This window comes from Vespula pensylvanica, chromosome 9 (genome assembly GCF_014466175.1).
Source record: "Vespula pensylvanica isolate Volc-1 chromosome 9, ASM1446617v1, whole genome shotgun sequence".
In the NCBI taxonomy this organism is placed as follows: Eukaryota; Metazoa; Arthropoda; class Insecta; order Hymenoptera; family Vespidae; genus Vespula; species Vespula pensylvanica.
The window spans coordinates 2,227,898-2,253,440 of NC_057693.1; the positions used below are offsets into that span (position 1 = coordinate 2,227,898).

The 25,543-nt window shown below is 33.6% G+C and overlaps 4 protein-coding genes across 11 annotated transcripts in view; 3 read left to right on the forward strand and 1 right to left on the reverse strand.

Moving 5' to 3' along the window:
- Nucleotides 1-2,088: 2,088 nt before the first annotated feature.
- LOC122631796 (dirigent protein 10-like) lies at nt 2,089-3,252 on the forward strand. Its single transcript, XM_043817897.1, has 3 exons — nt 2,089-2,237; nt 2,313-2,634; nt 2,791-3,252. Exons 1-3 carry the CDS (start codon nt 2,226-2,228, stop codon nt 2,859-2,861), a joined length of 405 nt encoding a protein of 134 aa, XP_043673832.1. The 5' UTR covers nt 2,089-2,225; the 3' UTR covers nt 2,862-3,252.
- A 2,966-nt stretch (nt 3,253-6,218) lies between these two features.
- LOC122631831 lies at nt 6,219-9,728 on the forward strand. The gene is made up of 5 exons (XM_043817978.1): nt 6,219-6,445; nt 7,688-7,862; nt 7,935-8,321; nt 8,393-9,517; nt 9,589-9,728. Exons 1-4 carry the CDS (start codon nt 6,434-6,436, stop codon nt 8,647-8,649), a joined length of 831 nt encoding a protein of 276 aa, XP_043673913.1. The 5' UTR covers nt 6,219-6,433; the 3' UTR covers nt 8,650-9,517; nt 9,589-9,728.
- LOC122631830 lies at nt 9,584-10,811 on the reverse strand. Of its 2 annotated transcripts, XM_043817977.1 has the most exons (3): nt 10,682-10,811; nt 10,225-10,558; nt 9,584-10,176 (listed from the first exon to the last, which is right to left on the reverse strand). In XM_043817977.1, exons 1-3 carry the CDS (start codon nt 10,733-10,735, stop codon nt 9,584-9,586), a joined length of 981 nt encoding a protein of 326 aa, XP_043673912.1. In that variant the 5' UTR covers nt 10,736-10,811. The 2 variants fall into 2 exon arrangements, with proteins under 2 accessions (XP_043673912.1, XP_043673911.1); XM_043817976.1 differs by having other exon boundaries at nt 9,584-10,558.
- An 8,444-nt stretch (nt 10,812-19,255) lies between these two features.
- LOC122631448 (glutamate receptor ionotropic, kainate 2-like) overlaps nt 19,256-25,543 on the forward strand; it is a 74,869-nt gene continuing 68,581 nt past the window's right edge. For all 7 annotated transcript variants that reach the window (XM_043817139.1, XM_043817140.1, XM_043817141.1 and 4 more), the window contains exon 1: nt 19,256-19,542. The gene's annotated coding sequence lies outside the window, so the exon portion shown is untranslated. The remainder of the gene's footprint in view (nt 19,543-25,543) is intronic.

The window sequence follows — 25,543 nt, forward strand, 5'->3', positions numbered from 1 at the left end:
TCATAAAAATCGAATCATAATTAAAAAAAAAAGGAAAAAAAGAAAGAAAGAAAAAAAGAAATATTTGATATATAATTCTAAAAGAAAAACATAATATTAATTAATCGTCAATATGTCGATCATTACTATTATATAACTCGTTACTATTCGATAAATACTTCGTTAATTTGACCAGAGAAATAAGGTAACGATCTAACGTGTATCCAAAGAATGCATGAATAGCATAGATAAGAGATCCCTTACGAAACATCGATTCGACAACAATGGCACATTTATTAAGGCGTTCAATCGAAAACATGTAATTTCTTCGTCGATCGGCGTCTTTGAAATAATTTCGACGTAGGTATAATGAATCATTAAAGTTTATTCTTCGCTATCTCGACTCGTTAATATCTACGACGGAACTTGCTTCTCCGCAACGAGTTGACTCACTTCCGTAGAAGATAAACGGAGCTGGCGTACATAATGACTCGACGTCTAACATTTTAACGAGCAAATATCCTTAGAATACGACAGATTCTTCAGTGAAAGAATTTTTGTTAATTAAAGGATGGACATAATTAAAATTGACAAGAATTCAAGTTAACGTAAAATTCATTGTCTCGTCTCGTCGATCCGGTAACGTAAACGGATCCTTCTATTTAATTCTCCGTTTCCACGTTACCACTCGTTGCTTTATAGCACGTAACACATACACACACACACACACACACATATATACAGAGATATACAAATACAGATAGGTGAACGAAGCATTTACCGAAAACCGTTTGCTTCCGAATCGTGCCGATATCGTGGCTGGCATCCGTTCACCGCTGGCACCACTCGATAATTGTTTCACCGCACTAATTATTTTCAGTCTATCGCAGAACCGTTGTGTTTGCGCTTCGATGCTCCCCATCGACCGATCCGATATATTCCACAATTCGATATCGTACTATGCCAATAAAAGTACATACTTCAAAACGAATGTGACGTTGTCCCGACCCTTTGATGGTGTAATAATTGTTGGCGAGATGTATTACGATGAAGGATTGACAAGGAACAAAAAAAAATGGAACTCTATCCATCTGTGTAGAGTAACATAAGCAGAAGTGTAGTAATACAATGAGCGATGAAAATATTTCAACGCTCAATCAATAAAACGTATATATGTGCAATCGCTTTAACGAGAGAAAAATAAAGAAGGAAAAAAACAACATTCCTGAAAAGAATTTTTGAAAAAGTTATCTTGTATTTTTTATTATTGCCAAAAGGGAACAAATTTTTGTTTAAATTTGAAAAAGGCCGTAGTTTCTATATCGTATTAATTAACAAATTTTTGCTTTGATTTAAATAGTTACTTAATTTAAAAATAAATATGTTGAAAAGTAATAAATATTTGTATGACTCGTTATATATGTTTATATATCTATACATAATATACATATATATGTATACGAAAGATCGTTCGCCTTCGAAAGGAATACTTTTTGAAAAAGAATCCATCGCTTCGAAATCGCCACAAAGGAGCTCGAATCTATGAATTTTTCAATAACCACTCTTACCCCTTAACCACACTCTTCCTTCAACTTTCTCTAAGGTAATCCTCTTTCACAGCTTCTTCGACTCTTCGTTCCTAGCAAAGACTAAAGATCCACCGAAGAATCTAAGAATAGAAATTCTCTAAGAAAATTCACGTATCGACAGTAACGTATCGAGAGTTTGAGAGTTTAATTTAGCTTCCTTTTTTCGGATATCCAATTACATCTTCTCGAGAAAGAGAACAAGAACAATACAGTAATTTTCATTTTAACAAAAACCAGGAGGTACACGCAGAAACGTCTGGTTTTTTCGGAGAAAAAAAGATTTCGATTAGAGAGAAAGAGGATAAATAAATAAAAAAAGTAAAAGATCGCGTTCGAGAATATCCAGACGAGAAGGAAAAGTAACGTTATAAGAGTATTACTATAAAAATAATAGACAACCGGTCGTTCTAGACTAGAGGAATGTCAGCTTAACAAGCTGAAAGAAATATAAAGGTCTCGGTCGCCGGTGGATCTGGAATTTTGATCTAATATTCTAATGTCATTTAGAACAGGAGCCGCACCTTACCATATTAGATATTTTTAAGAGGGGTTGAAGGTTGACGAGAATGATAGTGTTGTCGCGTAAGTATATAAGAGCGGTTGATCGAAGGGTTGGACATCAGTGAAGCCTAACAGGACTCATCGACAAGAACAATCATGAAGTGTTTGGTGAGTAATTGGCTCGATCGATTAAAGATCGATGAAAGTATCGATATATAAAGATCTTGCTCGTTTTTCCGATAGATTCTCATTGCCGCTGTAGTCGCGATCGCTTCGGCCTCGCCGGAACGTGAACGTCGGTCCTTAGGTTGGGGACTAGGAGTCCTTGGCTTAGGCCATGGTGTTGCAGTCGCCCCTGCTGCTGCCGTTGTTGCACCGGCTGTACCATCGGTGGCAGTAGTAGGCCCTGCAGTTGGTTCTGCAGCCGTGGTTGGTCCTTCAGCTGGATCAGCTGCCGTCGTTGGACCTTCCGCGGGTTCTGCTGCTGTAGTTGGACCTTCCGCGGGTTCCGCGGCGGTCGTAGGACCTTCCGCAGGCTCTGCTGCCGTCGTCGGACCGGCTCATGGCAAGTCAAAATGATTATTAACTTAACAATTACTCAACTTAATTTTATGTATAAACAACAATTGCATTTTACTTATTTAAACGATTATATAAATTTACGTAGATAATTATTTTGTTATAATTTTTAAGTCGACAATAACTTTCGCTCATTTTGTAGGTTCCGCCGTTGTAGCTGGACCAGCCGGAGCAATCGTCGCCCCTGGTGCATTAGGTCATGGCATTTGGTAAAAGAAGAAAACCCTCTATTCTACTCCCGCTTGCTTTCTACGATTTCAACGATTTTCCGCCTCGTCTTGCGTTGATACGAGTTTTGAAGAAGATTCGTCTCGGCTCGAGACTTCTCCCGAACTTTCTACTCTCGGCTTTGTCTTTGCGGAAGGACGCGCTTGAGATCATGGAAACACTACTACGAGTTTTAACCTTAAGCAATTAAACGTTATCCTCTCGAGCGAAACTTATAACGATCCCCTTCAACGGCTTATTAGGTCTATTATTATCGTACCTCGCTCAATGACTCGCAAGAATAATGCTCCTAGCAACTCCTTGAGCATCATCTCTTATTTTTTCTTATTCCACGTTGCGTCTATTCTTATTGAAATAAAAGAACCTCCGCACAATACTTTCTTCGACTTTCTTCTTTTTCGATATCTGACCTTTGTCTTCCAAGAGAAAACGAGAATTCTTAACTCCTGAAGTTTTCTATTTAAAACAATTCATACCGTTTCTATCGTTATCGTAGTTCTCTGCTAACTTCCAAAAAGAGCTTAGAAATACTTTTCTCATTGTTAGACAGAAGCATACAGATCAATCCAAGCGTAAATATACTCTAACGTATTCGTTTAAATTTATTAAATTCGTCATGTTTTATTATCTCGATGAATCGATTACTTTTGATAACTCAATCAATTGCATCATAAAATCGATCCTATTATATCGATAGTATCTGAATATATAAATGAAAAGAGCGTATTTTCCTCTTTAAAATGGTTTTTCTTTCAACTCTCTGCGACTTTCCGTTCCGAAGTTATGTCCCTTTTAATTTGCCATTCATAATTCTCTATAAGCACATGCTATCTGTAATAACGTTGAATGAATGCGTACGCAAGTTGTAGTACGTAGTAAAAACAGTTGAATTCCAAGAATTTATATAGGTCACTGTGTCAATGGTATTTCTGAAAGAAATTATATAGGTCAGTGTGTCAATGTAAATACTTTTTATTAATATTAGAATATCTCCAGAACCAAGAATCGTAGAGACTTAAAAAAAAAACCATTTTAATGGAAAAATTTTTCTTTATTTTATAAACGTATCGGTAATTGTTAATTAACAATTTGTTATAAACAATTTGTTATAAATAATTGAGATGAAAAAATTTTTTTAAGTAAAGATTATATAACTCATATAAACATTGCATATATCTTTAACGATTTATTATAAACAATTTGTTATAAACAATTTGTTACAAATAATTATTATGACTAATTTTTTAAAGCTATGCAATTCGTACATATTGTGTATATATATATATATATATATATATATATATATATATATGCGTATTTATATTATAAATAATTTAAATTATTTATAAAACAATTATTGCAAACAATTTTGTATAAATCAATAATCCAATCCGTAACACGACATAACAATCCATCAACACTTCCATCCATCTCTTGTCAATCCATCTCTTGTCATCGATTTTATATTTATCGATGGTATTATTTAATGTTCGTTTACGATTCAATTATTTTCTTTTAGCAAAAAAGTAATGTTTTACTATAATTGATTTTACTATCATGTAGAGAATTGCTTAATAGATCGAAAAAGATATAATAAAGATTCTTTACCATTAAATAAGTATGTTAACAATATTATTTTTAATAATAATATTAATAAAAATATTATTTTCAAATGATGGAATAAAAAATGAATAAGTATATATATATATATATTTATTAAGTATTGTTTTTATTGAATAATATATCAATAATGTCTCTCAGTTATATGCTGTATTAGTGATCAAATATTTTTCTCATATCGAAAAAAAAATATTTTATAAAGCGTAATATTTTCACATTATATATTGTTTTATAAATGCAACGATCACGTAAAAGCGTGGTATCTTATATTATCGTGGGAAATCATCGGTATAGTGAGGTAGTCTAGTGACGAAGGTGAACAAGGGTTCAACATCGAGAAAGTTGAACGACATCGTATTCCAGAGGATACATCGTGACGCGCAAGGTCCGTATAATTATTCCAGTGAGATCCAACGGTGGTTAGTATCCCCCAATGATTACCAGATGTGCGGAGCGACAACGGCTCCTGGGGCTACTACTGCTGCCGCTACAAATATCCTTTTCGTTAAAGTCAATATCTTAGGAATATTCAATGAATGAATTAATAAATAATATCTAATAATATATAACACACACATGTTTCAAAATGTTCGTTTAAAAAGAGATATACATTTATGAATAAACAACACGATTGATTTCTCGTACCCGATTATCCGACTAAAAGTATATCTACAAAAATATAAAACATTTCAATAGGAACACATTACCGATACGTAATTTTATGTTCTAGCGAAACACTTTGCCTGGATATTACTTCTTGCCAGGTATAATGATACATACAAGATACGTTCCCATTAGAATGCTACGTCATGTAAAAAACAGTGATATGAATGATAATAAGATAAGACGAATTCGTCATTAATATTCTACGTTATACTGGCTGCTTACCAGGAACACGAGCTGCTATGACCGCTGGTGCAGCTGCTGATACGACCGCAGCACCGGCGTTAGGACCGATCACGGCAGCCGGAATAGCTTTTGGACCGATCACTGCAGCTGCGGGTGCAAGGGGAGCAACCGCAGGCCAACCCCAGACGCTACGTCGCTCTCTTTCCGGATAGGCCGCTACCATCGCGAACATAGCGAGAACAACGATCTGAAAAGACATAAGTATTCTATGCATTTCTAATCTCCTTTCTAATAATACTAGTAGTTTCGTGTTTATTTCGATTACATTTAATCCATTTTATGAAAAATTATAAAAGCCAGGACGTCCATACTTACTAAAAATTTCATGATTCTAACGTTCTATCTTTGCTAATACGACACACTCCAGAACGAAAAGCGGTCAATCGATGAACATCATTCGACCTGCTTCGTCTTTTATACTTCTATTCCCCTACCTCTTTAATAAACTATCAGAGATAGAAATCGAAGCAACGCATATCATTGACTTTCCAGGTGGTATGTCGTCAACGAAAGGGTGTGGCACTGCTTTTAACGATAAATCAAGACCCGTTGTTCATGAAACAAATGTTTTGAATCTAAGATCGCTCTCTCCAACATTGATATCGAAACGTTGAACTATTTCGATCGTGGAAGATCCATTCGAAAATCCTTCTCAGTCCTTATTCGGTTATCCATAATACTGTTAATTCCATAGACTATTTGGCTTAGGCAGGATAAATCCATACTCCAATGGATTTAGATAATGCTGCCATAACAATGGAAGGATCGAAGACTGGGAAGGAACGTAATCGATCGCGACGCTTCAATCGCACGAGAACGTTTTCTATTTTACGTTGTCCTTCCTTTCCAAAGGAATCATCGAGAGGATGATCAAGGTGATGATCAGAGATTTCTTTTTCGTTTCTCGGAGTATATAATGGTTGGAATCTCTCACGAGGAATATCAGTAACTAAGTGGAATTCAACCGGCGTAGAGACAGAAAGATTCTTCGCAGAAAATTTAGAATAAGTCACGGAAGAGGAAAGAGAATGAAGTTATCGGTAAGAAGAGGAAACTTTATCGTACTTCGTCAACCAAAAGAAAAAGATTAAAAAGATAGAAGAGAAGAAGGGAAATCGTTATGAAAAGGGAATTCGCATTGGCGTAATGTCTGAACGTTGCCAGATGAGAAAAGTTTAATTCGTTTGTTCGTCACGCAATGGCCGTGTCATCGTTGAAATACGACCGACAAAGTATCGAACTCGTCTTCGTGTACGTTGAAACTAGAATTACTTATTTCCTCGTTCCGTCCGTTAGAAGGAGTATCTTTCTCAAGTGTCGAGTAGTACAGTACCTTTGCGGATACATACTTGCTTCGTAGTCCACCGACGGTTCTTTATCGAACATCCTTTCTCGATAGTTAACAGAGAAAATTTATGTTCTACCTTGCTTCGAACATTCGCTCTCTAGTTCCTACTTATAGCGATATCGATTTTTCGAAGAAATAAATCATCAATTATTAAGACATTAAAAACTCAACGATATTGAATTTATATATATATATATATATATATATATATATATATATATATATTAGTTTTATCTTTTCTAATAGATTACAGTTCATAATTTATCATTAATTATCGAGAAGTTATAAAATTTTATAAAATGTTATGAGGCACAAGTTATGTTCTTATTATATAAGAATGTTACATTGAAAATTGCAAAAAGGAAATTGCGTAATCATCGAACGTTTCTCCGCGGAAATTATTTCTTCGTCGTAAGAAAATTAATTAATGTATTATTTGTAAAATTCATACGTTCACTCTTGTTGAAGGATATCTCGATGATGGCGTTACGCGTTTATTATTTTCTTTATTTATTTATTTATTTTTTTTTCATTGACTAATTATAAAATATTCTACATGTTTTTCATCGACAGAAATATGGAAATTACAAGAGTAGATGTCACTACTCTCAACGTTTGCATTTGCATATTGCTATATTCATTCTGATCTGATGCAACGATATCCGAAGGTCGGATATTGTTCTCAAATCATGCAACGTGCTGACGCGAGACAAGACGATAAACTCGTAGTAGAAACGACATAAGATGATCCGTTAGATTATCTACAGTACATTATACTAATGCATAGCAATGCATTTCTACGAATTGTATTATCCTTTGTTTTAATAACTCGTGGAATATAATATTGAAATAAATATTTCACTTTTAATATCGCATATTTTTCAAGATAATTAACAATGATTTAATATTGTTTTTTTTTCTTTTTTTTTTTCAGTTTTTGGCATTAATGCTATTCTCTCTCGCTCGCGGGGATATTTGGCCACATCAGGAAATAGAGGATGTTACTGAAACTGTACAAAATATTTTACCCAAGCGTATCGTGGAAACTTCATCGATTCGATCGAATTCTCCGATTTTGTCGACGTCGATACTTCCACCTTTAAAAAAAGGTATATTACATGAAGATATTGCATAAAACAATTAGATATAAAATTGAAAAGAGATTCTTTCCCCGTTTGTAGATCCTATTCCCTGGACAGATTTTTTAAAGAGCAACGAAGGACCTTCGAAAAAATCTTCGTCGATCGTAATTCACCCTACGGAAACAACTCTCTCTGGTCAAAACGGAATGATCGAGCCGATCGTTCTAAATGCGATTCCACAAGTCGGGACAACTTTTGCTTCGCCTTCTGGGATAGTTTCTCTAGAGACAAGGACAACCGAGTACGAATCGCTAATCAGTCCAGTAACGATAACGGGAGCTACCGATGGAAATGCAAATATCGTTGCGATCGAAAGCAACGATGAAATTGCATCAGACGATACATCGAAGAAACTATTCCTATGCGGATCTCTCCGCAACGAGTTGATCGTGAGCAGACCTGGAAGTGGCTCGGTGTTTATCAAAGGTGAACTTGCCAAGTTATTACGTATACGCAATGAAATTTTAGTTAGTTTCTAGCTTGAAATTCTATTTCAGGTGCTTCGAGAGTTGCCATAATCGATGACGCTCAAAATTCTGTGATCGTCTGTCCGCCGAGTACGAATTTGAGTCCACCGCTTGATCCGGAAGAAAGACCAGAAACGCAGAGAATGAATTTCGATTGGAAATCATCGACCCTACGACCAAGCGTTCTTTTTTCCGAATCATCTAAAAATCGTGGGCTTATCGATCGACCCTCGACGATCGTATTAAAAGATTATCTAGTACCACCGTATACCTATTGGGAAAGATAAAGAACTTGCAAACATGTTTTGCAAGTTTCTATTAGGAAAAATAATTCAATCGATCAAACGTTAATAGACTCCTTATCGTTTGCTATCGTACGGCAATAAAACCAACTCGTTATTCCATCAATCGTTGATTAATAATTTGTACGTCGACCTTTCCATAAGGGACTCGATCGAACATAAACGTTAATCAACCAATAAAATGTAACTACTGACGTTCCATCGGATAAACGATATACCAAACGAGAAATGGAAAGCAGCAAACAAGGACAACGAGATCTAAAATCCTATTCATTAGCATCGTTGACCGTTACAGGATTGATATCCAGCACTAATTATTATCGAGAGTATTGTTGGCTGCTACATTTAATGATCGTACAGTTTCGTTAAGGATCAAGATTTTCGATCGTATTTCATTTAGTTTATCGACGTAGTTTTTCTTTTGTTTTCGACTCTACAACTTAAATCAGGTTAAAAGCAGCAGAAACAAGGCTTGACAATTAAGCTTGGAACTCAATTATCAGTGTTTCTCTTTCTCTTTCTCTTTCTCTTTCTCTTTCTCTTTCTCTCTCTCTCTCCCCTTCTCCTTCGAAGTAAACGGACTGTATCGAGTTGGCTCACTCTTAGGACTCGTATTTGCCGCGCAGTTTCACGAATATTTATTCGTTTCATGGTTGAGCTTCTTCCAACGATTTTAAACGTGGTCTACCATCGAGCCAAAACACTTTTGAACTTTGTTTCAAAGCGACGTAGAACCGAGGAGAGTATCGATGAGTTTTATATAAAAGGTGGTAATGAAATTAATTTAATACCAGAATATACACACCGAAATTATTTTTATTCGTCGAGAAATTACAATACGAATACTTAAACTGTAAGTAAATTACAAATTTGTAATCATTTTAATAATGTGTAAAAAAAAAAATCTACAAAACAGTTTTTAAGGTGTACATGAATCTGTGTTAACTTGCTTAATCGGATCAGCATCAACCTGCTTAATTGAATGATCATCAACTTGTTTAATTGGATCAGTATCAACTTGTTTAATCGGATCAGTATTGACTTGCTTAATTGGATCAGCATCAACCTGCTCAATTGGAACAGCATCAACCTGCTTATTTGGATCTACATCAACCTGTTTAATTGGAACTGCATCAACCTGCTTAATTGGAACAGCATCAATCTGCTTATTTGGATCAACATCAACCTGTTTAATTGGAACTGCATCAACCTGCTTAATTGAAACAGCATCAACCTGTCTAACTGCCGTAACATCAACCTCTTTAACTGGAACAGCATTAATCTGTTCAATTGGCGTAACATCAACCTTCTTAATTGGAACAGAATTAATCTGCTCAATTGGATCAAGATCAACTCGCTTCATTGGAGCAACATCAACCTTCTCAATTGGAGCAAGATCAACTCGCTTAAATGGAACAGCATCAACCTGCTCAATTGGACCAAGATCAACTCGTCTCATTGGAGCATCATCAATCTGGTCAATTGGATCAAGATCAAGTCGTCTCATTGGACCATCATCAATCTGCTCAATTGGATCAAGATCAAGTCGTCTCATTGGACCATCATCAATCTGCTCAATTGGATCAAGATCAAATCTTTTCATTGGAACAACCTGTCCAATATCTTCGATTGACATCATGTCCGATGGATTGATTATGGCGATCGGCTCAATTATTTCTTGAGAGTTGATTTTATTACATTTACCTTTGATGCGGTCTATAAATTTTGGGTGATTAGCTAGACGTGGATGAATATTTATAAAATAAGTTCTAAAATTGTCGAAAATCGATTTGAGTGCTTTCGATGTGGTGAAGATGCTATTATACATGTGAAGTCCAAGCTGCGGAAAGTCTATCCTTTTCAATAATTTTTTTGCTAAATGACATTTGGTTACCTGTGATCAATAAAATGTAGCTTTTTAAAATCATTACAGAATGATGCCCCGGGTAATTTTTAAGTTAATTAATTAATTAATTACATTTATTTTTATTTTTAATTTTATTAACATAATACTCACGTGCATTGAAACGAGCAAAAAAACTATCGTAAAAATAGCTTGCTTAGCGTTCATCCTGAGGTATCCTGTATATAACTTATAAATTTAATTTCCTGCTCTGGCTAAATTTCAATTAGCGGACCGCTTTTATACGTTTTTCAAAAGACTGTTTTCGATAGGAGTAATTAAAGAAATATTTACCATTATCTCCAGAGATGCAATATATCATTGAAACGAAAAGTCATTTATTGTCTTTCGCACGTACTGTTCGTCAGCTTCGGCCGATAACATGTAGGAACGTCGGAGATATACTTTTTATTCTTAATTTACGTAAAACATTCTTCCCTTTCCAAATCGAGTAGTCTAAATCAAAGAATGTTTGAAATTTTTTAGATTGTTTAATGTTGAATAATATCTTAATTAAAGTCTATGTTGCAACGATGACTCAGAGATTATACAATATAGAAAAAAAAATTTAGTATCTTTTGTTATCCATAAATGCGTTCGCACTCATCTCAAATTGACGTGTAATTGCAATGAAAACATATAAGAGTTTTTTTCTTTGTCTAGCGAAATTTAATTAACTCGAAGTTGAAGTTTCTATGACTTCCGGGAATATATTTTTTCCCTCAATTGGAACGAAAGTTTTTTGAAATATGATGTAAGAATTTCTTTTGAAAATTTTTAATAATCATAGTTATTATATTTTATGGAGTAGAATATAATAAGAATTATTTATATTAATTATCTAGGCTAAAAATTTTCTGTTATGTGACGTGATCCGTACGTTATTTAAAATTCTTTTTCACGAATTTTACCTATTCGAGAATGTTGATGTCTCGATATGAAATACATAAATTATTATACGGGTATTTCAGTTTATACGAGAGAGAAAGAGAAAGAGATAAAGAGAGAGAGAGAGAGAGAGAGAGAGAGAGAGAGAGAGAGAGAGAGAGAGAGAGAGAGAAACAGAGAAAGAAAAACAGAGAAAGATAAAAATACTTAAACTGAAATAGATATAAAAGGAATTCCAAACGTTTGCCATATATTCAACGAAGGGATAGCCAGAGATTTCAAAGCGTGTATATGAATTTTTTTGATCAACCGTTTATAAAGGCACCTACACTCGTTCCATTTGAAAAACGATTAATGGTCTCTTGTTCGTAAAAAATTATTTTTATATCGTTTCGTTTCTACAATGAATTTTATTCAAGATGTATTTTATCCAAAAATTTGTAAAAATGAAAAACATTTTCGCCTAAAAGGATAGATTATCGTATTATCATCGTTCACTAATTAATTCATTTATTCAATTTTCAAATTGTACTTTGTACTATAATTTAAATTTTGATTTTAAATTCGATAATAGCGAACGAACGACAGAAAATCTTTAAAATTCCCGTGGGATATAATACAAAATATTGTTTTATGAATTAAACCAGTACATTATCAAACGTGACGGGCAGTTAAAAAAAAAAAAGAAACATATTTATATATTTTTTTTTTTCGAATTAATATGCAATATCGAACATTCGTTACTTCGAATCATATATGACGTTCTATGATTCTACATGTAAAATAATCAGTTTTCCTAGTTGCATTTTATCGTTAATTGTTTGAGAAACAGCAAAAATGTGCTTGATTGTAGAATACGATCCCTTTATTGGAAGATTCAAAACCACTGAAATTCACGAAATAAAATTATTTTACGCGATCGATTTTGAACCCGAACCATCGAATTCGTAGAAAACATGTTACCGTCCGGCCGTTCCATATATAGAGAATACAGAACACAGATTACAAATCAAATAACAAATCACAAATCACTCAATCAACGCATTCCTAGTGTAACTAACTTCACAATTTCCTCCTGTCTCTTCCTCTCTCTCGCTTCACACTTGTCGTCGGTCATACATCGATCTTCTCTCTCTCTCTCTCTCTCTCTCTCTCTTTCGTTTAAAACCTTGTAACCATTTTCATAACAAATATTTACACGAGCTAAGTGACTTAATCTTTTTGTCCGATCATAAAGACTAATTATGCAAAATTTTATTTGAATTGGATAAAAATAATAACAGTCTCAGAATAATTACAAACACAGAGATTTAACGCTCTTCATATTAATGATTGTTTAAACGCGAGAATAAATGCTCGATCGAATTGAATATTTCAAATCGAATCTATATATCATTTCACGGATACGAGAAACGTTACGCTTTCGATTATTATATTATAATTCATAATAATAATTTAATATTAAATAGAAAATTATCGATTATTTTAAACATTGGCATATATAAAGCAATTGGCTTTTAATACTATTGCTTCGTGATATGATGGACATAACAGAAGCGTTATACTGCGTTCCCTCGAGGCATAACGCTTCTGTTATGCCTCTGTCACGAACGTGAATTATGGTTTCGTGAACTATGACGCGTGTAGACGTGTGTTGTAAAGATTGCCTATGACATCACCATCTCGACAATTCAGTCGTGACAGAATCAAAGGTTTGATTTTCAACCGTGACAGTAGCAAACGTGAAAAAGAATGTTTACGTAGATAATTATACTTTTCAATTGTTTTCACTCACGTGAACTGAAAAGATTAAAAATTCCTCTGAAGATAAACGTGAAAAAAAAATTGAAGTGAGCACGACAGCGTGATTCATGTTCGTGGGTCACGCCTCTTGGGAATGCAGCATTATAGTTATTTACTTAATAACCGATAAAAGCGAGAATATGCAATATTTCTCTTCTTTCTTCTTCGGTTAGAGAGACGATACTAAGTGAACGAATAAATGACGTTATGACATGAATAAGCGATAACTCCATTATATACATTCATTATCAACGTACGCTGAATACGTGAAACGAATCGTAAAATTACTTGACCCTCTTTTGAAAATGTCATCCCGGCTATCTGCTCGGCAGAGTTTAACGAATAATCCGATACTTTGCATAAACGATAAAATGTCCTGAAATCGATCTCACCTCGTGTACTAATTATTGATTAAAAATTGTTCCTTTTTTCGACGGCAATAATCGATTAATTATTTTAACGAGAATATATCTATTTATTCGTACAATGATATCACAGCTTTCGTTTCAAATCATAAATGTTCTGTAATTAGAAATAACGAATAGCTATCTATTTCGGGATTAATTCGTTAAAAGTAATCATCGATATATACGTTGATACAAGAGATCTTTCGTATAACATTTAGTATGGTTAATTTGTATTTAACGATTAATAAAACCATCGGAGCGTGATTCACGATAATAAAATTCGTGCGAAAGGGTATCCGTTAATATCCACATTTAAACGTAAATAGCTTTTATGATACATTTAATTTCATTATTACCGTGAATTCAAGATTGTTTATGTTGGTTAACGATTAAACTTTCTATTTTTTGGAATGGACATTAGCATAACGACGATGTAAAACTAGAAAAGATAAGCCGATGAACATGGACGTAGGTTTATGAGAACAAAACACACCATTTTATGTATAAATGCCGCTTATGATTTTAAGCGATCTCATGCTCTTGTGCATTTCTATAGAAATTTTGAATATCCTTTTGTCTTCTTCCATAAAAAAAAAAAAACCATACAATCAAATGAAACGAACGTTCAAATCGGCGTGGAAATAAATTATTGTTAAAAAATGTGAAAATCATTATATACGTTACTTTAACATAACACATTACCCATAGGATTCAATCCTTAGCGATAGTATGAATAAAAAAATAATATAATCGCGCTATAATCGACAATCTAATTTATTTGATTTTAATGAAAAAATAAGGAGAAGAAGAAGAAGAAAAGGAAAAAAGGGAAAAAAGAAGAAAAAGAGAGAAACATATTAAACGCGAAAAATTCGCAATGTGGTTTCAGCGTTCGATAGAAAATTAGATAAAGTCATGGGAGATTTCGTGAATGGTCCGGAACGGTCGGGAACGCACGTCCGGTATTTTATGCCGGTAGGTATTATTTTCGAAGCATTTTCCCGACATTTTCCTAGCATTTTCGAGCTCGACACGATATAGTCAACGAGGGAGAGTGCATTAGAGAAGAGTGCACGGAAGAGCACGGTAACGGCGTGCACGACCATTAGGAGAATTACCAAGGTGCGTCGTTGCTGTTTTTTGTCGGCTCGAGCGCGGAAAATTGGCTCGTTTATTGCGTTTTCGTTGTCACTGGACGAATCGACAGAGGCGACACTCGATCTCTCATAATAGTATTTTATCAAAAACGCCTTTCCTTTTCTCTCTTTCTCTCTGTCGTGATTCAAGCAAAATCAAAGTTTAGCGAATTTGTTTATTGTTATATCGAAATATCGAAAGTAACTTTCGATCGTCGTAATCGTCACCTTAGAAACGTCGCTTGGCAAACGCGTTCTTCGTTCTCACTGTACTTGGATCGATGCCCACCTTTTATAATGTTCGTGGCTTAAAAAGATCTTAAAAGAGGATAGATTTCACGATGCGGTGTGCTCGTAAAGCGAAATTCTCCGAGCAATTTCTACGGTTGCTCCTTTTCCAAAGAGGATTAAATCTCCCATCGGAAGATACTTATGTGTCTTTCTTTTAATCTCGCCAAACAGGCTTCTCTTTCGAAGATTGAAACGTTTTCACATACGTCCAATCAACGTATTTTTATAATTTTCGTAAATGCTTTTGATTTCTTAAATGTTTCAGATCATTTTTCTCTATCTCTATTTTTCAATCCTTGTTCTTCAATTCTTTCATTAAGTTATATTGTGTATACACATATACACACATTCATAGGCATTAACATATACACACACATACACATATGTTAATGCCTATGAATCGTAAAACGAAATTATAATATAATGTAACATGTAAAATACAATATTAATGTATACATGAAATTTGTTACTCAATAAAATATGTTAACTTGTCATGAAAATTTAAACATCTCCTAATAAACAAGTAGATACGTGAATAATACTTATTTATCTTTTACACTTTCGTACTACAAAAAAAAGAAAAACGAAACAAAAAATATTACACCTACCTATTCTTTGATATATTCATTTATTTTATATATTACTTATTTTTAATTTATTTATTTTAACTTGAATTAAAATAAATCTCACATGGATTTGCATTCATCGCTAGAAAACCTTTCGGGCATGTCGAAGGGAGTGGGATTATTTGATATATTTTTGTTATAGGGATTCGAAGAGATTTTTAAAAAAGAAGATATTTCATTTTTTATCTGTTTGAAAAAATATGAGAAATAAAATCGAAGAAAAACGAAATATTTTCAACAAAAAGAATTTTCAATATACTCTTATTCTACTAATCAAATAAAAATGTAGCTAATAATTATGTTGATACCGTCAGCTCATCCAACGTAAAATGAAAAACTCAACGAAGTCTTTAGAGCTGATATAGCACGAAGGAGGAATGTTCTCAAGATTCGGCCAACTGCGAAATATTACAATTTAGAGAGAGAGAGAGACAGAGAGAGAGAGAGAGAGAGATAAAAGTGAATATAATACGTCATATAATACGAAAGTCGTTCGTATCTTTTAAAAAAGAAAGCCTACGTTATACGAAAAATCAAATATTCTATTTATCTCATATCATTTTAAATAAAAAATATTTACCTACATTTTTTAGTTTCTTACATTCGTAGTAAAAATAAATAAATTTCGCGAACATTTTGATTAATTCTTTTTTTCCTAACAGTAATAAAATATAGTATGTGATATCTTAAAAATCGATAACATTGCTAGAAACGACAGTATAATAAATTCCTCGTTCATCATTTTAGCTCTTTTCATTCTTCGCTTGTCATTCGATAAAAATAGAATACACTCTTTTATGAAGCGAATATTAATTTCAAATTTTCTTTGAACTATTATATTAAATCCTTTGCTTAAAGAGACAATCACGAGCGTCCTTTGTCGTAATAAAATAATAATCTCTGCTTTATTAGTACAGATTAAAAATTTGAGAGAGGATGAATGCGAATCGATAACTCGTGAAAAGTAAAACTAATTGCAGTGGTTTTATGACGAATCATTTCATTCAAAAAAAAAAAAAAAAAAAGAAAAATCAAACAATGAATAATAAAATCGAGCTACCGAATAATTGCGATCAACGAAAAACAAAATCCTCTGGTATTTTTAATGTGCCGCGAGCGAATGGAACATAGCTGTGTCATATGATCGGCTAATTGCCTCCCATTTAACTGGGTTTTAACCAGCCGCTTATCGTTTGGCAACGATATTCCCAAACTCTCCGACATCGTTTCGGACGCGTTGTAGGCATTCGCCTTCGCATCGAATGCCAACGGGAAAGTGGCTTGTAATCCAAAGCAATTTAAAGATAACGAAAAACGATATCGCCCTTACCACGCACGGCTCGATAAATTTCCCAGGACCTTCCAGAGCGTTCGAGATAAAAATCCTGGCTTATCGTCACAAACGAGAAAGTTCCACTTGCTTTCCAATATTTTTGAAAAAAACATTCTATAATCTCGACGTCAGTTTCTAATTATTACACATAATTAATATTTCGCTTTGTGATTCGTCGAAGTTGAATGTAAAATCGATAAAATTGACCTCGATGATATCAACGACATAGAGAAGATGTAAAGGGTTTCGTGTTCTTATTATTAAACTCGCATAATTAATCTGATATGAATATATACACATTTTATTGTTGAATTAACAATAAGCTTTCAACGTATCATCGTTTCAAACTATCATCAACCTTTCGTTAATGTACTTATCGTTAGTTATCGAAATACTGACTATGAGATAAAAGTTTTCTAAGCTTCTTTTACGTTCGTAGAAAACCATAGACGATAAGTGTCCGTGACAAGAGCTTTCCGATAAAACTTTCTCACCGGCGAATACGTTAGCAAACACTTTTAATCCGATGAGGCGTAACTTTTCATTGGCTCTCTGCAACGATGCCGAAATCGATGACGAACTCGTTTCTCTATTCGTCCATCCGAAAATAGATAACCCGCTCTCCTGAAAACCAGAACAACTTCACCAAGTTAGGAATAGAACGTATAGAGATATAACGTCCATAGAGAAAACTTTTCTAATCTAGCTCGAAGTAGGCGCAAGAAACGCAACCACGAATTTCTTTCTACGCCAACGCTCCATTTAAGGAAACACTTTAATTAAGCTCTCTTTTTTCTTTACTCGCGAAGTTCGAAGAATGAGATATGATCGACTTTAAATTATAAATGACGTTGCAAGATACCATCTTTTCTTTATTTGTAATATACAATTGTAAATTATAAAATGAAAAAACAAATTGTACAACAAAAAGAGAATTTGATTATACAAAAAGGAAAAAGATCTTTGACCAATAGAACGAACAAAGATTATGATAATCTTTTCATTCGACCATTCTACTACAGAATATATTTTGTAGAGATTTTCAGAGAAATGAAGGAATGAAAGCAGAAAGAAGAAAAATAGAAGAGAAAGAGAGAGAGAGGGAGAGAGAGAGAGAGAGAGAGATCAAGATATTTCCTCAGGATGTACTCAGAAAAGCTACCACGAAGTGGACGGAAGTAAGATACGGAGTTTCTACTTTAAATAAGCCACTACTATGCAGTGGGTCAATGGGTGCATGTCAAGATTTGAAAAGAAATTTTTCCTTGCTTGTATTCGTTCTCCAAAAAAACAAAAAATTGTATTTTCACAAATGTGCTTTTCAACAAATTTCATATCGAGATAGTATACAAATTATCAAAAATTAATAAATCATAGGCAATATTCGTTGCAACATAATATATTCTAGTGGTAAATAAATCATTCGACAAAATAATTCAATAAATAAATGAATGTTATGTTATATAACTATATAAAAATGATTGAAATGGAATTAATAATAAATATCTAATCATGAAAATTTCTACTTGAATTTTCCCCGCTAGTTACAACGCCATCGGTCGGAGAAAGCGGCAAACAGTAAGTTCCTCTAGAATCACAGTTATCCACTTGGAAAGAAGTTGAAATTATTTCAGGGTTCGTGTCTCGGCTAAGACTCTACTAGCATTGCGAAAACGCACACGTTATAATACCTGTTGCTTGGCCTCTCAAATATGTGCGCAACTTTAATCGATCCTAATTCCGACATTCGTACAACTTTCAAGAAAATGATTTTCCTCTTCAATGTGTTAAATTAAAATCGAAATTATAAAGACACTATTTTCGAAATTATCTATTAAAATATCGATAAAGAATTAGAACTTAATTGATATATTGTATAAATTCGTTGATTATAAATTTGATTTTAAACTTGTCATATAAAACGGACAAAATTATTCTCGTTTCATATATACACACATGATATATTATATAATTAACATCATATAAAATCGATCTGTTTACATTTACATATAAATAAAATAGAACAGAAAAAAATAGATAGAAATAATAAAAAAATAAAGATGATAAGGCAAATAGTTTGGGAGAAGAAGCACGTGGTAACAGGTGACGCATGCGCAAACGCTCTTCGAGCACGTGGCCGGCTCGAGAAGGAGAATTCGGAAATCGGCTAAGTTCGGGTAGTTTCGTGAGTCGACGACCGAACAACCGAGGACAGTCGTGCGCCGGCCGCTGTCACGGTAGGATGTGTTTGTTTATGTTGGCGCGACAATGATCTTCGAGTATCCTTAGAGGTTATGTTTACGCGTGTCGTCGCGATAAGACGAGGTTCGTTCGGATTGCGTCTTATAAATTACTTCTCCCTCATCTTTTAAAAGCAACTTCATCTTCATTTCTCCAACTTTACGAAGAGGATCAAGGAAATTCAACTGACAACGTTCTTCGCTAAATCAACTTAAAGATCGAAGAAAGGAAGATGGAGAAATTATCCTAAGTACACAAACAAACTTTTCTCATTATTTTATTTATCGTTAGCATTATATTCGTTATTGTTATCGTTTCTTTCTATATTATTTTTAATAACCTATGCGATATACGTGATTTTATTTCGTAATTTTTACAAGAAAAAATTCAATGTAGCCATTTATCGATTACCCACGTGGTGTCTTTTAAGAGACACAGTACACTTAAGAGACGCGTTTTTTATTTCGCTAAGGATTATATAAACAGGTCAAGTATACGACTCGAACGTCCTCCTTTTATCGGGGCGCACTAGTAAGTTAGTTAGGCGAATATGGAGCACGTCGAAGGAAGGAATCGTTGACCGTTCGAAGTCTTACGATTTCAACTACGAAGCTTCTCTTTTTTTCTCGTTCTTTTGAATAAAACAACGATACTAAAGAAACTTTCTTTACGAATCGAATTTTCTTTCCAACTTTTATATGAGGACATTCAAGTACTAGATACTACGTTTACAACTTTGTTTTTAATTTGAATTTACGTTCGAGATCGCATTTAATTGCTTCTTAAGAATCTTCGAACGAAAGAATACACTTTTTCTTTCTTTCTTTCTTTTTTTTTTTTTTTTTTTCTTTATTTTATTTTTCTCGAGAAGAACTACGAAGACAGGGATCTGTAATCGTCAATAATTTTTTTCAACTGTATACGTACGTATTATGTACGCGTATTTACATAAAATACGTCCTTTTAATAATTGTTAGAACCTCGAATATAAACGATCGTTGACCTTCTAGAACACGTGGTAGTAGTACACGGTACGATTTCAAGCCGTACAAGTTTTATGCAGAGGCAGCCATTTGTTCAGAACGTGTAGTGTGGTAATCCTCGAATATCATTTTCAGAGGGATATATATATATATATATATATATATATATATATGTATGTATGTATGTGTAAAACTAATTTTACAATCGACCCTGATTATCCTTCGTTACTGCGACCAATTAAAACGAATTTATAGTACATAGATCCTTCGAGGAGAAGAAAGTTACGTCGATTTTAATTGGATCAAAAGTAAATACAAACACACACACACACACACACACACACATATATATATATTCTTTAGTTAATATAAAATTGTGAGTATAAATCAATTTTTTCTTTTTTTTTCTTTTTTTTTTCTATTCTTTTTTTTCCCTTTTTTCTTTAAAAGACAGCACTCAAAACGTCAATGTAATTCGATCGAAAAGCAGTTTACGACATCGTAACTATCGGTGAGATCTGTAAATCTAGTGTGTTTCACGCGGTGAATTGCTTTTCACGGCAACTAAACGTGAACTATTTTGTCCCACGTGCGAACGGAAGTACCGGCAAATTAAAGTGGAACGTGCTTTCGTCCTTCGTTTCTTCCTTCTTTTCTCTTGCACGTGCACCTGCTTTTCGCGTATCCTTTTCTAACACGAGATCATTCCATTTTTGTTCTTTTATCGTTGCTACGATAATCGTTGAAAAAGAAAAAGAAAAAAAAAGAAAAGAAAAAGGAAAGAAAAATAGAAAGAAAACGTTATATCATTTCGAGATTTATTCATTATTATTCATTAACCAGAACGGATAATGATTTTCTATATTTTTTTTTTTTTTTTTATTTATTTACTTTATAAACTTCCATCTCGAATACGAAGGAAAGAAAGAGATTTCAATTGTTTTCGGTGTTTTATCTTTTTCATAATAACCTTTATATACTCGCGGTGGTTAACTGCATTCGTGTCTCGTTTTAATTCCACGTTCATAAAATTACGGAGATATTTTAACGAGCTCGCGGTTGAAAAGTTTACAGAGTCATTAAGCTTTATCTCCATTTAGAGTTAGTAATTTACTTCACTATCTGACTTGTTTTTTTTTTTGTTTGCTTATTTCCTTTATCTTTTTTTTTTTTAATCGCGTAATAATATAACGGATCGTAAAAAGAATATATATTGAAAGAAAGAGAGAGAGAGAGAGAGAGAGGAAGAAATGAAGAAAGAAAGAATAAAATCATTTTGAAGAAACGTTACATATGTTTGCATTCTTTCGAAATGTACGAAATGTAGATAGAAAGAAAGAAGAGAAAGAAAAAGTACGAAGGAAAGTAATGTTCGCACGTATCAACTTAACTATATCCATATGATATCGTAAAGATGTTTTGGAAGGACGATAAATCACGAAGATGGGTAAAAAAAGGAAAAGCTGCTAAGTGAAAAATATATATTCGTAAAATGGTCTTACGAAGGTGAGCAACTTTCCCTCTTTCTCTCTCACTCTTTCTATCTTCCTTTCTCTCTCCCTCCCTTTTTCTCTTCGTTTCCTATCCTTTTCCGAATTCCTCCTTTTCTCCACCTTTCCCGTGATTAAGGCGTTTCTATAGCCACGACGAATTATCGTCGAATAAAGTCGCTCGATTAAGGCGAACTGCGAGCGACGGCAAACGAATCGGAAGAATTTCGTTTAACAGCTCGCTCGTCTTCTTTTCAAAGGACTCTCAAGTTGGGATTCAAGAGAGCAAGACTAAAATGAAAAGAGAGAGAGAGAGAGAAGGAGAGAGGGAGACTATCTTTCAATGATTTCCACTATCTCTCTTTTCTACATATTAATTATAGAAAAATCGATCGTTAAAATAGATTATTATGTATAAAAAAACAAAAGGAGATGACTAAGGGTTTCCTTTTATTATCGTCTACCAACGTATAATTTCGACCACGTGAACTATAATTCTCCTTGTTCCTCTGCCAATGCTTAGGTATGCATAAAAATGTGTAAAAGAGAACCCGTTATATTACTTTTCGCATGAGAGATCACCGATATTAAAAACGTAGTTGGTTTATTACATTTTTTCTTTCAGCAAGTATCGAACCTCACAAATTCTTTTTCCCATATGCGTTTGGTAATATGGTTGAGAAGGTTTTTCGGAATAAGTAACGTTACAATTTTCTTTTTTTTTTTTTAACTTTTCTCTTTATTTTCTTCTCTCTCTCTCTTTTTTTTTTTTTATTATAACAAGTTCATTCTTAAAAGAAGTATCATTATGCAAAGCGATGATCCTACTTAAATGGAGGAATTTGAAATGTAAATCTTTGAAGAAAATGTAAATTTTACGAAATCCATGAGCAATGATTTCGTGTATATTCAGGAAAGAATACGAAACATGCTTTAATTAGAATCTTTTCATTTTAATATCGTATAAATTACATTTAGAACTTTTATAAATGATTCTCTTTTTTGTATTTACTCTTTTTGTTTTTCAATGCTAAACTTTCGCGAGTGTCGAAGAAGAAGATCGTGAGTGCAAATAGGAAACATTCAAGGTGATCGGCCAACATCCGGGTGATTCGACTACGATTCGATGACCGCATTGAAAACCTATGTATGTTGTGTATACATACATACACACCTATATATATATATATGTACATACGCATATATATAGATATATATGTACACCTTATGTAGGAAGTCGAAGTAGGAACGAACTCTGACTCATAAACTCTAGCCAATGTATGTGCTTTGAAAACACGCGCTTTCGAAAAGTCGCCAGCCAGTCTGCGAGTTGGCACCACCACAAAATATACGACATCGGAATCTTTCCACGAACGAACTAAAAGTCGTACCATTGTTTCTTCTGAAGCGAGGCGTATACCAAGAAGAAAAGCGAGCTTCCCCCTTTCTCCCTCTTTCCTTTCCCCATTTTCTCGATCCTCCTCCAACGCTCATGAAGGAATCACGACATTGAATTAAAGTCTCGTACACTTAGTTTTCCGAAGCTCATTTCTCTTTTCGTCTTCTTGTAACCCGGACCATTTGATTTCACTTTATATATATATATATAGGATAATAAAAGTAAAAACCGGAATCAATTGCGTCATTCAAAAGGAAGTAATAATAATAACGAAAAAAAATGAAAAACAAAGCTATATAGAAAGTATATAAAATAAATAATATATAGTAGAAAAAGTAAAATAAATAGAATAATAATCAAATACAAAAAAAAAAAAAATGAAAAGAAAATAAAACAAGATTAGCAACTGTGTTTTCAAGGGTATCATTCAACTGATTTATTTTATATAAACAGTCAATCGTATCGTCCGTGTTCGTCGAAAAGATAGAATGGAGAAGAATCGAAGTAGATACCTATCGGTTATCTATGTTGTGGATTTTTCCCTTTGCATTGAAACCCTGAAGCTAATTTCCTTTACGAAGAAGCCCCTAAAGCACTGTGCTTCTCTCTCTCTCTCTCTCTCTCTCTCTCTCCCTCCCTCCCTTTCTTTCTTTCCCTCTTTCTCTTACTCTTACTTCTCCCTTTTTCTTTCTATTCGACTAACTCACTCATTCTTTTTATTCTCGATACAATGTAATCGTACGCTCTCTTCGTAGCTCGTTCGCGGGTTTGCTCGTGTTAGTTTGGAAAAAAAGAAAACGACGCGTATCGAAGGAGAAAGCGTCTAGACAAATTTCTGGCGTTGTGCTACGAGCCAATCCATTTGCCAGATCGCTATAGACATAGCAGAGTATGGAGACTATATCGTTCGATGAAAAAAAGAAAAGAGAAAAGGAAAAAAGAACAAAACGGCAGGATGAAAATGCGTCGATATCGTCAGCCTTTATTTCTCCGACTTTCAAAAAATTTTAAATATACGCTTGACCAATAGAAATGTCCATCTTATTTATGAACGAATGAAGAGACATTATATATATATATATATATATATATATATATATATCGTTAAAGCTAGACAACTTTGAAAGCTTTCCAAGATAGTCGTGGCAAATCTCCTTTATCATTTTAACATTACGTTCTTCAAAGTTATTTTACATTTGAATTTCTCGCCCTTCTTCTATAGCTATAGATGTTCCCTCTTTCCGTCTTCATTATCGATCGTATCCAAGACTAAGGAAAATCTCTCGACGAGAGGCACTTTTTCAATGGTTGTTCGTTAAAATATCATTTGTTCGTAATGAACGGAAAAACTTAAAAACTCGAAACTCCCTCTTGAAATCGGAATTTAACGTTACTCTTGAAAAAAAAATATATATATATATATAACGAAAATGTATTCTTCCTTCAAGTTAGAATAGCACAAGAATAAAAGTATACGGAATATCGTTGACCAGAAAACTGACAAAGCTATACACTTTTTCGCATGCGAGTAGTTTCGATTGAGACCGGGCAGAATTACGGTTCACAGTAAAATCAGAAACGACTCACGCGTAGCAATGTATTTCCACTCGTGACTACCAAACGCGATGCTTTTCGATATTCGAAAGAGCTTCGAGTACCATCGATATTTATCGGTAAAAGGCTAAAAATGTCAAAGACCGCTGTCGACTGTTGAAACTTAAAATAATGTAATGCGCATATGTACCGACTAATATTATCGTTCATTGAAAAATAATATAATAATATAGAAAGTAAATATTTTAAATCTCGCCATTTTTCAAACTTTATTTGTGTTTCGTTATATCGATTTGTTAAAAAAAAAAAAAAAGAAAAAGAAAGAAAAACAACAAATACTGCCTCGTTCGTCCTCGTTCGAAGCATTTCGATGTACATGTCCAAACGTATCATTTTTTATAACGACAAATAAATATGCGCATTGGCAAACGCGTCGAATGCGTTGGGAGATATAGGAAAACGGTCTATCAATAACTTGAAAATATAGAAACAGATCTCGTCGCCTTGAGATACATGAGAATTTATTCTCGATATACATAATCATAAATTTCTTTCAAGTACATGCATAGTGAGTGTGTAGAAACCAAAAAAGAAAAAGAAAAAAAATACTCTCAAGTTACTTCAAATGGAATAATTTTACGCAGAGTCGAATTATTCAGGATGATAAAATCAAATATAAAATTATCACGTTTCAAAAAAAAAAAAAAATGAAAATACGCAACAAAACAAAACAAAAAAACATTTTTAAATATAGCAACGATGAAGATGGCAAAAAAACGAATCTTTTCTACAATAACGTGTTACATTTATTTTGATCCATCGTAA